The sequence below is a fragment of the Chiloscyllium plagiosum genome, unplaced genomic scaffold, assembly GCF_037043375.1.
Source record: "Chiloscyllium plagiosum isolate Xiang-an unplaced genomic scaffold, Cpla_swu_hap1 HiC_scaffold_11, whole genome shotgun sequence".
NCBI lineage: Eukaryota > Metazoa > Chordata > Chondrichthyes > Orectolobiformes > Hemiscylliidae > Chiloscyllium > Chiloscyllium plagiosum.
Window position 1 is genome coordinate 30421905 of NW_028270149.1, and position 16263 is coordinate 30438167.

At 39.8% G+C, this 16263-nt stretch overlaps 1 protein-coding gene across 2 annotated transcripts; it reads right to left on the reverse strand.

Annotated features, from left to right (window-relative positions):
• Positions 1-211: 211 nt before the first annotated feature.
• On the reverse strand, positions 212-13568 carry LOC122557333 (gap junction beta-1 protein-like). Of its 2 annotated transcripts, none has more exons than XM_043704930.2 (2): positions 12899-13568; positions 212-4285 (listed from the first exon to the last, which is right to left on the reverse strand). In XM_043704930.2, exons 1-2 carry the CDS (start codon positions 13529-13531, stop codon positions 4217-4219), a joined length of 702 nt encoding a protein of 233 aa, XP_043560865.1. In that variant the 5' UTR covers positions 13532-13568; the 3' UTR covers positions 212-4216. The 2 variants fall into 2 exon arrangements, with proteins under 2 accessions (XP_043560865.1, XP_043560864.1); XM_043704929.2 differs by having other exon boundaries at positions 12817-13568.
• Between the last annotated feature and the right edge of the window lie 2695 nt (positions 13569-16263).

Below are 16263 nucleotides of genomic sequence, written 5' to 3' on the forward strand. Positions count from 1 at the left end.
GGGTTAAACTATCAAAACTAATTAAAGTACTTACAGTCAGCAATGGAGAGATTCATTTCCTCAGACTAGATTTTAACTCATATCCCAGAGATGAAAGTTCATCTCCTGTAAGTCCATCACATTACAAACTGTGCTTTTGTTTATAAATTCAGAATCCTGATTAAATTAAAAATGTGGCATTAATTCACACTGTCATTAAACAGTCTCAGAATTTCAGATCACATTTATTGACTGAGCTTGAAAATTTCATATTATACAACAAATGAATTTCCTGGTCAAACAATATTCAAGTAGCATCTAATTGAAACCATTTTAATTGCATTGAATAAATATACCACATTCACACATACATGTATGAGTGTGGTTAGTTTATTTAGTTAATAACTAGTACAATCGTCACATAAAAAGAAATCGGGTGACACGTATGAACACTATACACGGCATTCAGCATAATATCTGACATTTATATCGAGATTTTGCATTTTTCTTCACAAAAGTGCAGTGAGAATGAAAGGAATTTAGTTGTCATAGTTCTGAAATGTTGAATACAATTTATTCAATACACAAAATATTCATGGACTAATTGTATGTTAATGAATATCTGGACTTTTGAGCTGTTCAATAGAATGAACTACAAAGATGCTGTAGCATGTTTTGTTTAAACGCTATCCCTGAACAGCTTAGATCAAATCTCGGCTTCTTTCATATTCCGGCTCCTGGACCAATTAAAATTCGCTTTTGAGCATTTTCTGGGAAACGTAAATTTCAATTATCCAATCAGATAAAATTGCTCACAGTTTTCCAGCAAGATAAGCTCTTAGTTCAAATATATTATACGTTTTAATCAAATATGTCAACATTTATAAGTAATTAGATTATTTTAATGCAGTCGTGCACATTCTGAAATAAATACATTGCTCGCATTACTTCAGGATTCAATATTTTGCAAACAACGGGATTGAAAGGGAAGGTTATAGGAATAGCGCTCAGTAGTGCCAGTGGAAGACAAATGTAATTGTATCTTCTGCCAGTATATAGCACTGTCTTAACATTATTCTTCAGAAGCAAAACCGGCGCATGCAGCACAGTGAGCATAGTATGAACGACATGAAAATAAATCACAGCTTCCTTTCCTCTGGTTTTTCGCTTAATATGTAACGACCCGGGTTATGTTTGAGGGCCGCAGGTTATTTCTTAAAACGATCTCTAAAGGTTACAGTCAAATATCCAGCCCCAATCCTCCACTAGACATGGAGGTTTGGGGGTGGGGAGTGGAAACAGACTCAAGAAGGGAGAATTGATAAAGTTATAGCATGGCGTTATGCTGGGAGCGTCGCTAACCACCTGTAAACCCTAAAATAGTTTGTTGCTGTTAAAACTGAGCCCTATTCGAGGTTTTAGTTAGTGATGTAAAAGAAGCAGATTATGACAATCTAGCAGCATGCAACAATAAAGATCCTTCTGTCCGGTGGGGACTACACATTTACAAATGAGGACAATTCACCCTTAGGGACCACTTCTGACAAGGGAGATTGAAAAGTAGACTTTATAAGAACTGAATCCTTGAAGTGCTCAGACAACATGGTAAATCTGGAATAATCTGATCAGCCAAAAACAATGTTTGGACCTTTAGTTCCATTGTAATACTGATTGGACTGTTTGTACATTGACTGGAGGACATAAAGATGTGTTTTAGCACAGGCGTGTGCCTTCGAGCGGCACATACTGTTTGTGGTTCAGTATTCAGACGTGTCTGTCTGGGAGCTGGTATCCTCCACATGACATTGTTTGAAGGAGCGAGAAAGCTCGGACAGAAGTGTCCGTGTATGAGAGCCTGCGTGCATCTCTAGGTCTATGTTTGCACAACAATCCGTGTAAGATTGGTGTCCGAAATAATAAGCACGTACAGAAAGCTTATTCTCAAACATTAAAGAGCGGGAAACGAGGCAACTTAATCGCACGAAACCCTCTCTTTGCGTTGACCATAGCGTAAACTTGTATCTAATGGATTGAATTTGCTGACAGAAGCTTCTGTATAAGGCGTCCCCGCTTCCAAAGGTCAAATCGATTTTAGATTACTGTCCTCATTTTCGAGTGAAATTCATCTTTTTCCCCGTTCTTCCATCCACACGACATTTTCACAATGTTTCATGTTCAATTTGAATCATTTGTGTGTTGCTTACCAAATATGCCTGTGTCTGGGTGACACATTGCCTTCCATATAGTCTACGTCTCTTCCGCTCAAACTGATATGAAAACTAATCCTGCCGCACCCTCTGACAAGTCCCTCAGTGCTACTTTGTCTAGACATTGCAGTATCTATCTTTGTAACGCATGCCCAACTTGTTAATTTGTAGCCACAAGGTGTCCAGTCACCTGGCACAATTGCAAACCCACACTGTTATTTTCCAGTTTTTTTTTTGTCTGTACATCATGCATTCAACTGTAAGTATGGTATACAGCAGCTGCGAGAGCAATACTAGAGGATTGCAGGATAACTGCGCAAAAATATCTATTCAGGCGGAGTCCAGACGATGATACTCAATGGGACGCTCTTTCTTCGTGAGAGCCCGATTTGTACGGGGGTGTGGTGGGGGGAGGGGGTGGGAGCGGTGGCTCAGGAAATAAAAACTCTCCGATGGCACATCGCAAGATCAAAAGACCCCTGAACAGCGACATTAAGTGATCAGTAGCTGCCTGCAGTGTTCTAATATGCTCGACTGGCCGGTTAACGGGAGGGTGGTCTGGTGAATGGAAATTCGGGAATTTAGAAAATCAAAAAAAAGGCAAAATAATAGCTGATCTAAGAAATGAAACCCAATAAAATTGACCACGGGGAGTGAATCAGAGATCTGCTCCACCTCAACTCTGCATTGTGGTTTGAATTCTATCCATATAGTTTGCTAAGACAGACGCTCACAGTGTGGGGTTTCAGTGGTTTAACTATTCACGCGTCTCCTCGAAGGACATTGAAAGAACGTTGTCTTGACGATATTACACCGGATGAAGGAACAGAGTAGGGAAAGTCGAAGCATTCGCTGTCAAAGATCTTAGCAGGATCTTGCTATCTCGTTTTTAAATCACACAGCGATTACAGCTAGGTAGAATAGCTCCTCATTTCCAGGGACGTGCAGAATGGGTGGGTGAGCTATGGGAAATGCAGGGTTATGGGAGTAGGGTAGGGGGATGGTCTGGGTGAGATACGCTTGCCAGGATCGGTGTGGACTCGATGGGCCGAATGGCGTCCACACTGTAGGGACCCCGATTCTATTCTATGATTACATTTGACCTAGTTGTATTTTCAATGCGTGGCATCACTCAATCATTCAATAGCAGCAAATTCAAGTCATATTACAGAAGTCAAGACAAACGATCTATCAGTACAGATGTAAGTTTTACATTTGAAATATTAATATAATCTATTAAAAAACCAACATAAATAACTGGTCAACTAACTTATTGATTAGGAATGATTTAAACGTATTTGAAATCATGGATTTGGCGAAGTTGCAATTCAGTTTTAAAATTCATACTCTCTTATTGGACCAAGGGTGGACGCGAACCCCGAGGGTTTTGTTTTTAACAGTCTTGAGCTCCGAACTGAACCCAAAATCTCAACCGAACCAAACTTTGGCCAGAACCGAAGCTTACCCTTAAAAGTCAGGTCCGTTTCCTTTAAGAACAAAGGTCTGTTGAAAAGGGCATAATCTCATTCAAATTTTTGAAATTTGATGCAATGTTAACTAAACATGTCACCATAGTGTGAACGCGAATGGATATCTCTTGGAGCAGGTCAGTAAGGGAGGAGAGGACTGGAATGTTCCAGAGGTGAAATCATGGATATTAATCTGGGGATCCAGAGGAATGCATGAAATGGGAAGCTGTGATGACGAAATGTACTTAAGGTGAAAAATCTTGGACATCAGGCCGCAAATCCTGGAATGTCGAACAACTAAAGGTCGAGCATTGATGTGAAAGCCCTTCATGGCGATTTAACCAAAAAAAAAGACATTGGAGTTCAGACCAGGAAAACTTGAACGTCTGTCTACGTGGTCTCGGGCATCAGTCCGAGAAAGCCCGAGAATTTGATGAAGGAAACGGTAAAATGTCAATCAAGAAACCTGAAGTGGCTCACTGAAAGAGCATTGAGTGTGACTCCAGTCCCCAGAACCATTGGGATGAAGAGCTTCGACGTTCCAGATGGAAAAACGCTGAGCTATCGTCTCGGGTCCTGGGGTTTCAACTGCAGAATCAAATCTTGGCCGGTGAAGCAGTCTTCAGGCATCTGCAATGGCAGGAGACCTTTTTCTTTAGAGATTAGTGTTAGATGAGTGGCTGACTGCGGGTTAGTCTGGGAATGCAGCATTAGTTTTTTTTAATGTTGGGTGTCCGGTTCTGACACGTATACAATGCAACAAATATACTTTAAATGGTCATGAAAATGAGACAGATAAACCAGCTTTGGAATACTTTGGAATGTGAAACCCACTGAGGGAATTGATCAGGAGGAATTCTCAAACCCGACTGTGTACAGAAGACCATTGTTAGACTAAAGGACTTCTGTTAGGAACCCCTCCTGTCCTGCTTCCCGGATGACCATTGCTAAAACAAACATTGCCACAGAAATTCTATGATCTATGATTCTATGATCTATAAAATCGATTTTAAGAGCAAAGGCTTTAAAATGATTCTGCAATAGAATCAACAATTACTGCTGGATGTTGGATTGATTATATCTTTGGGAGGAGTCCCAATTGTGAGACACTGTAGTTTCTCTGGTAGCTGCAACACAATACCTCATCTGAACTCCCCTTGCCAACCATTTAATCATTCTCAGAGTTTGGTGGATTGGGGGTGAGAGGAGAAAGATGAGGCAGACATACTTTGTAACCATCAACTAAACTGTCAGTGACAGTAGTAGGCAGAACTATATAACCCTGTATTATCTGTCGATGTAACCCTGGCAGCACCATACTGGTAAAAGGGAAAAAGAAGAAAATATCCTAAAAACTCAATAGTTAGTAATTGGGGCATGAACAGAACTACAGAATCACGTAGCTGCAAGCAATTTCTGTTACAGTCCATATTTATGAAAAAGAAAGCAGAGGGTTTTATATTAAGGATATTTTCATGGGCTAATTGTATCTCATGTAAAGATTCATGATTTTTAAAATTTTTGTTATTTGATGCAATTTCTTGAATAATTGACATGACATTAGAACAAAGGATATTTTGATTTTCCCACTAGTTTACCCTGTTGACCTTAAGTATCTATTTCCACACCTCATTTGCAAATAGCACACTTTCAGTCATTACTACATCACAATAAATCTGCTTCATATCTGACTATAAAAAAAACTTGCCAATTTTGTTTCTAATCACAATAAATTAAATTTAATAGTTTTTGAACAGAAACATCTTAACCCAGGGAGCAGTGACTTTCCATCACAGTTAGCTTTTCCATTTTTGGTAGTTATTGTCTAAACTCCAATGATCAGTGACAGTCATGGTTATTGACAGCCATTTTGTAATTAAGGTGAAGGAAGTACACTATAAAAATCTTTCAATCATATGTAGTGCAGTTAGATTGCTAGTAATGGTTCTTTCATAATCTTCCAACAATAGATCCCAATTCACTAAGAGTACCCTATTTTGTAGCAACATGATTTTGTTTGTGCATTTTGTGGTCTCTGAAGCAATACTACTAGTTTTGTGCTAATTAATGCCACATTAAGGGATTTTTGTACTGTGGACTCACAGAAACACTTTATTGTGATTGTCCTGACTCACTTTATAACCGGTGAAGACCTCAATTCCACATATTGATCATAATTGAAACTGGTTTCCAAAGATGAAGGCCAATCTCTAAGCCAACAAACTTCCAAATTCATTTGGCATTGTTTATTAATATTACTAAGTAGTGTTTAATTTACTCAGCTAGTCAGAACACTTTAATTAGGCAAAATAATTCTATAATTGGGCAATATAATAATAAGATTCCTGAAGAAGGGCTTATGCCCAAAACATCGATTCTCCTGTTCCCTGGATGCTGCCTGACCTGCTGCGCTGAACCAGCAACACATTTTCAGCTCTGATCTCCAGCATCTGCAGACCTCACTTTCTCCTCCAATATAATTCTATACAATGTACAGAAAAAATATGGCAATTGCGATCTGTTGGATTGGTAGACACCAGGAGATAGTGAGGACTGCAGATGCTGGCGATCAGAGCCAAAAGGTGTGGCACTGGAAAAGCACAGCTTTTTGATGTCACTCCTGATGAAGAGCTTATGCCTGAAATATCGACTCTCCTGCTCTTGGATGCTACCTGACCCACTGTGTTTTTCCAGTGTCACATTTGTTTGACATTTACACATTTGGAAACAGGTGGCAAGAGGTGTGCAACATAGAGACAGAAAAGTACAATCTTGAAGCCATATAGGAGGGGGACAAACAATACTTGGCTAATGGTATTAAAATGAAATAATAATAAACAAAGGAAGTCAGTGCATGAGCCAGTAAAACCCATATTCTAATGGGCTGGTAAGTTCCATTTCTTTAAGTATAACATTCTGTTAATACTGAGAGTGTTTGATCTTGGTAATTGGAGCTCTTATTCTTATAGTTTCACCATAAAATATTTGAAGATCAAATATAGTACAGTCAGATGCAAAGTTAAACTCTTGCATTAACCCACCCTCAGAAGGGCCCTGTCCTTCTGTGCTAATGTGGCATTTGTTCAATTTCTCATACCAATGATCCCGTTGATTCTGTTTGACACAACTAGGGAATTGTTTGCTTTATTCCCATTCATTAAAAAAATAGATTGAGGTGGCCAAAATAATTTACATAGGATGCAAAATTACAAAATGAATTCGAAAGAAGAGATTGTTTTATTTTCTTTCACAGCGGACTTTATACTTTCCTACTACAGCATTTATCCATTTTTAAAGCATGTTTTGCATCTTGATTTCAACCACCATTCTTGAGAATCATTTACATTTCCTGAAATTGGTCTTGAACTTGCTGTTTGGAACCCTGAACTAAAGTCCTATTGCTTTAGACTGAAAACATTTTAAATTGTGTTCACAAATACATACCTTGTAAAATTCAGACTGAATATGTGACTGGTTCACTATGTCAACCCATTGGGAAATATATGCAGGAAGGAATAGAAATTCTGATGTAAAAAGATACTAGTTGGTTTCTGTATATTACTGCCTATCTGATCCCTTTTGTGCAAAGCATCATCAGTTTTGAGCTTTAAACTGGAATGGGAGATTGGTTTTAAATCTCATAAGGATTATCCTCATCACAAAACATACATGATTTGATATCAAATGAAATGTTGCCAGTATTACTTTCATGACTATATCCTGTTTATTAGGATTTCCATCAAACATGTAACTCAATCTATGTAATCCAGTTATCTATCTCTCTGAATATTTTTTCTTTTTAAGTTTTTTTGTTTCAAACTTACACTAATGAAGACAATGTCTCAATTTCATGGATTCTTTTATGTAAAAGTAATTTTTAATTATGTACTTTACATATGTATGAAGCCTCTATCCTCTCAAAACAACTTTACATTACACCTTTACACCTCCATTGCTTCCTGTGACCCCAGCCTTGCTCCCCTTATCACCTGAATCACTCTTCTGACCAGGAGTGCCCATCAGCCAAGCTTTCCTGATTCTAGTCCATTCCTTTTTGGAAGCATGGTTTTGGTCTTAATGATATCCTTAGCTGTCCATGCACTACCAGAATGTGCTATAATGGTTGATGCAGGAAGCCAGTAAAAATACTTTTTCTGCAATTTTTCTATCATACTTCTTTGGAAGGTTGTTTTCTTGCTGGAATGTGGTTTCTCTAATACATTGCACCAATTTGATATCACTGATGCATAAATATTACCAACAGTGACTGCAAACTATTGATCAGTGCAGGCATCACAATAATTTCAATCCCACTTTCAATTAAGTTCTGTATACCTGCATTTCTAGCATTTCGTTGGATAGTGATTTGCTCTTTGGTAAGATCGAAATGACAAACTGTAGCATCCCTAACAGCATTCTGAAATAACTAACTCAGCATACACAGGTGAATTAAACCTCAGACTTTCTTAGCCTTTATAGCCTAGAGATGGTGTTTTTGCCTCTCAAAAGACCATGCCTTTGCCATTATTGATGATGATCAGTTCCCCAGTTGTATAAAATTTATTGTATGCTCACTGTATTGATATCAGACTGCTCAATAGATATAACCTTAACAGTTAATCTGCACTTGTTTCTTCAGCTTTGTTGCTATAGATCCAATACTGATCAGTAAATTACTGCAGAAATGATATTTGTTTGTGCAACCAACCAACTCCAGTTCCACACTTAAAATCAATTTGAACAAGAGTTTTTAGAGAACACCTCCGGGACACCCGCACCAATCAACCCCATCGCCCTGTGCCCCAACATTTCAACTCCCCCTCCCACTCTGCTGAGGACATGCAGGTCCTGGGCCTCCTCCACCGCCATTCCCTCACCACCTGACGCCTGGAGGAAGAACACCTCATCTTCTGCCTCGGAACACTTCAACCCCAGGGCATCAGTGTGGACTTCACCAATTTCCTCATTTCCCCTCCCCCCACATTACCCCAGTTCCAACCTTCCAGCTCAGCACCATCCTCATGACCTGCCCTACCTGCCAATCTTCCTTCCCATCTATCTGCTCCACCCTCCTCTCAGGCCTATCACCTTCATCCCCACCCCCATCCACCCATTGTACTCTTTGCTACCTTCCCCCACCTTCCTCTCTGACCTATCACCTTCATCTCCACCCCCATCCACCTATTGAGCCCTTTGCTACCTTCTCCCCAGCCCCACCCCTCTCCCATTTCTCTCTCCACCCTGGAGGCTCTCTGCCTTCAGTCCTGATGAAAGGCTATTGCCCGAAACATCGCTTTTCCTACTCCTTGGATGCTGTCTGACCTGCTGCGCTTTTCCAGCACCAGTCTCACCTAGACTCTGATTTCCAGCATCTGCAGTCCTCACTTTTGCCTTGCTCAATTTGAACAAGGACTACTTAGCTTTAATACGCAGTTGTGAAGACCAAGCAGTGCTACATAAATAGGCATCTATTACTTTTATTTATCAAAACAGTTAAATATAAAAAATAGCCATTAATTTGTAAAATCTGTGTGTTCCAACATCTTTCCTAATTCCAGTTATGCTCAGTTGAGTGACACAAACAGGAAATGGAGGAAAGATTACGATCACATTTTAGTGACTGTGCTGTAATTATTATTTGGGGATGAGCAGTAAATTGCAAAGGAAGTGGTGTTTACCTGAATCCATAAAATATGACAAAGTGTATATATTTTCTACTCATCTCTTCTCTCTTCACTGCATCACATACAATATCCAAGTGAAACCTAGGTATGCAGCACAAAGAGTAGCTGCTACTTTTTTGTAGTAAATGGATATCAGGAGTTATGCAAAGAGTAGCACTCCCATTTACATTTCCTCCCTCTTCTTTTGGCAAGAGAGTGATAAGGCTGGTGATAGCACCTGGTCTCTGGTCAATGGATCAATCTCACACTCAACAAAGTTAAAAGTCACACAACACCAGGTTATAGGCCAACAGATTTAATTGGAAGCACTAGCTTTCGGAGTGCTACTCCTTCATCAGGTGGTTGTGGAGTACACGATTATAAGCAACAAAATTTATAGCAAATTTGTTTGTTATAAATTCTGTGTCTTACAATTGAGTACTTCACAATTACCTGATGAAGGAGCAGCACTCCGAAGGCTAGTGCTTCCAATTAAACTTGTTGGAATATAACCTGGTGTTGTGTGACTTTTAACTTTGTACACCCCAGTCCAACATCTCCAAATCATGACACTCAACAAAGAACTTGATGTACATTAATCTAGAGATGATAGACACAAAACTGTCACTGTCTGAGATTGTGACCATCTGTCATTCTATTTGACCTTGAGATGAGATTCAGGCCATGTATCAATTACAAGATCACCTCCTCCTGCCTCTACAGCATTGTCCATCTCAACCTTCACTGCAGCTCATTTGCTCTTGAAAATCACATTCATTCATTCACTTGTTATCTTCGGACTTTTTGACTTTAAATGGAATAATCCTCACTTGCCTGGATGAGTGCAGCCCCAACAACACTCAAGAAGCTTGACCCCATCCAGGACAAAGCAGCCTGCTTGATTGGGACTACGTCCAAAATCGTCCCCTCCCTCCACCACTGACAGTCAGTAGCAACAGTGTGTACTATTTACAAGATACATTGCATTAATTCACCAAAGATCCTCATACAGCATCTTCCAAACTCATGACCACTTCCATCTAGAAGGAGAACACCACCACCTTCAAGTTTACATCCAAGCCACTCACCATCCTGACTTAGAAATAGATCACTTTTCCTTCACTATTGCTTGGTCAAAATCCTGGAATTCCCTCCTTAACAGCATTTTGGACAGAAGTGGTTCAAGAAGGCAGCTCACTACCACCTTCTCAAGAGCAACTAGGGATGGGCAATAAATGCTGACCCATCAAGTGACACCCTCATTCCACAAATGAGTTAAATTAAAAATGGTGTTCTGGTTACCTTCATCTTCCACAATCTAAAAATCTGCACCAAATAATTTTAACCATTACAAATGAAAACAAAGTACAGCAGATGTTGGAGATTTGAAATAGAAGTGGGAAAAGTTGGAGAAACTCAGCAAGTTGAGAATATCCATGGAGAGAGAAGCAGTTAACATTTCAAGCCCTTTTTAAATCCCTCCATGGTTTTGCCACTCTGAAAGATTTAAAAGGAACCCAAGGGGCAACATTTTCACATAGAGGTTGTGTGTATGAAATGGGCTGCCAGAGGAAATGGTAGAGGTGAATACAGTTACAACATTTAAAAGACATTTGGACAGGTACATAGACAGGAAAGATAGAGAGATATGGGCTAACTGCAGGCAAATGGGACTTGTTCAGTTTTGGAATCCTGGTCAGTCTGGACAAGTTGGGCAGAAGGATCTGTTTCTGTGCTGTATGACTCTATAATCCTATCCAGCCTTAAAACCCACTGAAATGAGGAGGAATTTCAGCCAGAGGGTTGTTAATCTGTGAAACTCATTGCTGCAGAGGGCAGTGAAGACCAAGCCATTGAGTGTATTTAAGACAGAGATAGATAGTTTCCTGATTGGTAATGGGACCATGGGGAGAAGGCAGGAGAAAGGGGTTCAGAAACATATCAGCAATACTTGAATGATCTAATTCTGCTCCTATATCTTAGGGTCCTCCAGTCTTTGTCCTTTACACACCATCATTTTCAGCTGCCATAATCTAAATTCCCTCTAAATTCCCTTCCTAAGCATCCTTCTCCTTTCTTCCTCTCCTTTAAAATACTTCCTAAACTCTATCTTTCTGATCACCGACTCATTTCCATTATTAGCCAGCTTATTTTTAGCAGAGCAAAATACAGCTTTATGTACAATTGAAGATAAATACACCATCATATGTGTGGCATAAGCTAATGCCTACTTAAATTCTCTTGCCCAATTTAGTAATTTTTAGCAGCGGTGGGACACATGCATTTCTATGACAGCTTTATCATGACTACCAATAGTTTTGCTTTGCAGAGTTGCGTGAGTCCAGAGACAGGGCCTGATTTAAATCTGAAGTGAAGTAGGGCTGGGCTACCTGGAAACTTGCTCTCATGCTGGTTGTAACACCAAATGAAGCGACATGTCAAACGAAGTTCAAAAATGCTCAAGGGATCTCCTGGGCATCATTGGACCTACCTACAGTTAGGCAATCCTCAGACTAGCTTCCATACTGCCTCAATGTTTCAACATTTACAAGTGGAATTCCCATAGGATCTTCTGATGTCACTTCGATGGAAGACCAGCAGAATCTCTCAAGAGACACTGCAGGTGGCTGCTTGCTCAGTAACTCCGGTGAGGACACTGATCTTCGGTGGAAGTAATGTCAAGCAATGGGCAGAAGTTGCTGAAATATTTACAGCAGTTAGGGTTATTTTTAGCTGTTGGAAGAGAAGCTCCAGCCAAAATTCTGATCCGCTCAACTCTAGTTGTGGTTGCATAAAGGCTACATACATTGAGTCCATTGGTAAGGCTGCAAGAGAATAGCTACCTACTTAAATTAACTCAAAAATTTTGGGGAGCGACCCATTTGTTTAGTATCATTACTTCTTACATGAATTATATTGTGTCCACCTTGCAAACTCTCTACAACCCAACCAATGGACTAGTGGACCTTTTAAGATGATTCCACACCACAAACTGTTTTAGAGGTTACTGGGGAAATAATTGTAGAATTGAAGCAAAGGCTGTTACAGGGCAGACTTGGTCCAACACAACTGTTGGCAACCAAGCACCCAGCATCTTCTAGTGAGATGCATGCTATAGTGACTGCCCAGCAACATCATTAATCCTGGAGTGTTAACAGGTTTAATGGCTTTAGAACAGAAATAGCACTGAAATCTGAGGGTGGGAAAGATGCATTCAAAAAAGATTGACGAGATTTTAATATTCAGTGCAGTGCTATAAAAACGATCAAAATCAGGCGGTGGTGGGGGCAAAGGGCTTAAGCTAACTAAAAATGTTTTTTTCCCAAATCAAAATGCTTACACAAGGGAGGTCATGTTTAAACATTCAGGCGGTTCTACAAATATCTTTATTAGATGTACTTTTCCGCACAGCGTTCATTTTACTGTTTTTCAGAAATGCTGGTTCATGATTTGACAGCAACTCATTTATTTCATGTGGTCTGAATTGAGGAAACTTACGCCCGTAAAATGCACTTTTACTGGATCTGGTTTCTTTTTTCTGACACTGTCTCACACAAGCCTTGATGATCAAGTAGCCCACCTCTGCTATATTCAGCAGCACGCAGACGCCAGAGACCGCCAGCATGAAGATGGTGAAGATAGTCTTTTCGGTGGGTCTGGAGACGAAGCAATCCACTGTGTTGGGGCAAGGGTAGGCATCGCACTTGACCAGTCGGATCATCCTGAAGCCCGGGTAGATCATGTAGAAGATGTACAAGAAGGCAACTTCGAAAATCACCCTGAAGATAATACTGATCACGTAGGTCCACCAGAGAGAGCCGACGATATGCATTTTCCGCTTGGTCACCTTCTCTATGTCCATTTCCCCAGCTTCACCCGTTAGCTGCTTGATCCGGAAAATCTTCTTTTCCACGTGATGCTTATGGGCAACATGCATGGCCACCAGGAGAGCAGGAGTGGCCACCAGAATCAGCTGGAGAGCCCAAAGCCTTATGTGGGAGATGGGGAAAAACTGATCATAACAGACACTGTTGCAACCTGGCTGCTGAGTGTTGCAAGTGAAGCCAGTCTTCTCATCGCCCCAGACACTTTCTGCAGCCACAACCAGCACCATGATCCTGAAAATGAACAGAACAGAGAGCCATATCCGTCCGATGCCAGTCGAATGCTTGTTCACCCCTATTAGAACAGTGTAGAAGACAGGCCAGTTCATCTCCACTCGGTTCGGGAAGGGAAAGTAATCAATTAAGGTGCCAATTCCTCCGTGTCAGCATCAACCCAACGCCTTTTGTAATTGATGATCATATGGCCTGTAGCGTTCTACATATTACGTTTGCATACAATGATTCCTTTTATTGTACTAACAAAACAGTATTCAGTTCCGACTCCTTCATCTCCACCTACACTAGATAAAGGAATCTGTGTAGTCGCAGAGATACCATGTGCCTATTATTCATTGTTGTTCGCCCACGTTATCCCTTTTCTCCCATACATGGACATTGTCTGTGGAAAGGCCTTACGAATGAAACAATTTTGTCCATTTTTTACATTCAACCATTTATACTTAAAATCAATTAAGAATATTCCTTATTTATGGCAATTTCTACAGGCTAACAAAAAAGTATTTACATGTCAACAAGATTTAGTAAAATGAATGAAAGGATTTTTCTCCAAGTCGGTTAACTGCAAACTATTTTACAAAACAGCGCAGTTGCAAGGCAAAACGTTTTCTGGCCAGTATAATTTTTGCTTTAATGCATTAAAGTAAAAGTAGCATATGTGCTTCTCCAATGGTCCAATGTGGTTATTAGATGAGTTAACCAAATAGGTAGACGAGAAAAACAATCCACTTGACCTTCTAATCTAAGCTTGGTTGGCCTCAGCAAACAAGACTATGGTGTGCCACATTGTTTCTGATATTGTTGTAGTTAGAAAAGCTGAAATCAACTAATATTGTCATTACAAGACACTATTCAACAACAGAGACTTGCCTTTATACAGCACCTTAAACATTATAAATCGTTCCATGCCACTTCGTAGGAGCAGACAAAAAGGTTTGCTCATCAACCACATAAGATATTAGAATAAGTGCTAAAAGCTTTACAAAACAGGCATATTATCCGAAATGCCTCAAAGAAGGAAAAAAAACAGACTTAGGAAGAGCATTCCAGAACATAGAGCCAAAGAAACTGAAGATAAGATCAGTCGTAGTCTAGATTAGAATGGTGCTGGAAAAGCACAGGTCAGGCAGCATCCGAGGAGCAGGAAAAATCGACGTTTCGGGCAAAAGCCCTTCATCAGGAATAGACTTAATGCGTCTATTCCTGATTAAGGGCTTTTGCCCGAAACATCGATTTTCCTGCTCCTCAGATGCTGCTTGACCTGCTGTGCTTTTCCAGCACCATTCTAATCTAGACTCTGGTTTTCAGCATCTGCAGTCCTTGTTTTTACCTAGTAATATTAGTCATAGTGGAGTGGTCAAAATTTGGGATGTAAAAGAGACCAGAATTGAAAGCATACATGGATTTCAGTGGGGAAGTCATAGAGAAAGTCTCAATGAGGGATTTAAAGACAAGAATTTGAAAATTGAAGCATTACTTGACTGGAAGCCAATATAAAGAGCTGGTGCAAGGGAAATAGGGAAAGAAACAAAGCAAGCTAGGATGCAGGTAGCAGAAGTTGAATGAGTTCAGGTTTATGGAAGATGAAGGATGGGAGGTCAGTCAGGAGAGTATGGGAATAGTGACCGAGAGGTAACAAATATATGGGTGAGGATTTCAGCATCAGATGAGCTGAGGCAGAGAAAATATGGAGGATGGAAGAAAAGCATTTGGTGGCCCTTTTAGATGCTTATCAAATCTTGTTTGATGACACTCTGATGAAGTGCCTCAGAACATTTTACTACAGTAAAGCTGCTACTTAAATGCAAGATGTTGCTGCATGCAAATTGTAAAGAAAAACAATGTCAAAGGGGCAGCTGATTCATCCTGCATCAAAACAAGGTTAATCCCCGCTTTCCCTTCAGTACTTGCCTTCACTTACACATAAGTTATATCAATGTATCCTCAATTTTTTCAACATGTATCAGTTTGCTGATCCACTAATAACTGCTGAAGACAGAATTCTGGTTACGTAGACCTAAGTAACAGTGCCAGATTTTTGCTGTGGAGGTTTCAAGTCAGGATAGGGAGGCATGATGATGGGCATGTGATGACAGTTCCCTGTGCCTCTGGCAGCATTGGCATACAGTCATCCTGATATTCAATCTCTTTCTTATGCTGGATAGTTCATTGATTTCACTGAGGCTTTGCAATGTTTGTTGAAGAGTGAGAAGATATACTGCAATGGTAACTTTGCTCCATAATTTTCTTTTCAATAATAGTGAATTAGATATTAACCTGAAACACTGAGGAACTTGAACTTAGAATGAGGAGTGAATTCTTCCTGTTGATTTTAATTTTCTGAAAAACGTCCTTTTTGCATACTTTGTTGAACAAATAATGGCCTTTTCTGTCATATCTTGGCATCAGAAGTATGTCATTGCTGTGATTAATCTGTGACACTCAGCTGACTATAGTGGGGAAATGTTTTGTACTGAAGCAATGCAAATTGTGTCAATAATAATGCTTATTCAGTCGACTGCCATCACATTTATGCCATAAATGTTCTTAGTGACGATAAGTGGCGTCTGATGTAGTAAATACCATTCCTTGTCAATAATGCCAAGTTGCATCATTTGTAGTCACAGTCACAGTGACAGAATTTCTTTTGTTCAATTTATTGTTTAAAACAAATCCTAGTCCTCTTTCATTTGTTTAAGACTTACCGTATAGTTCAAGGCCTTAACAATTTGACATTTTTTATCATGCAAAAGGGCAGCATGTGAACTTATGTTAATTTTACTGAGAGCTAGTATTTATTTAGATTTAAAACTGTTTAATTGTT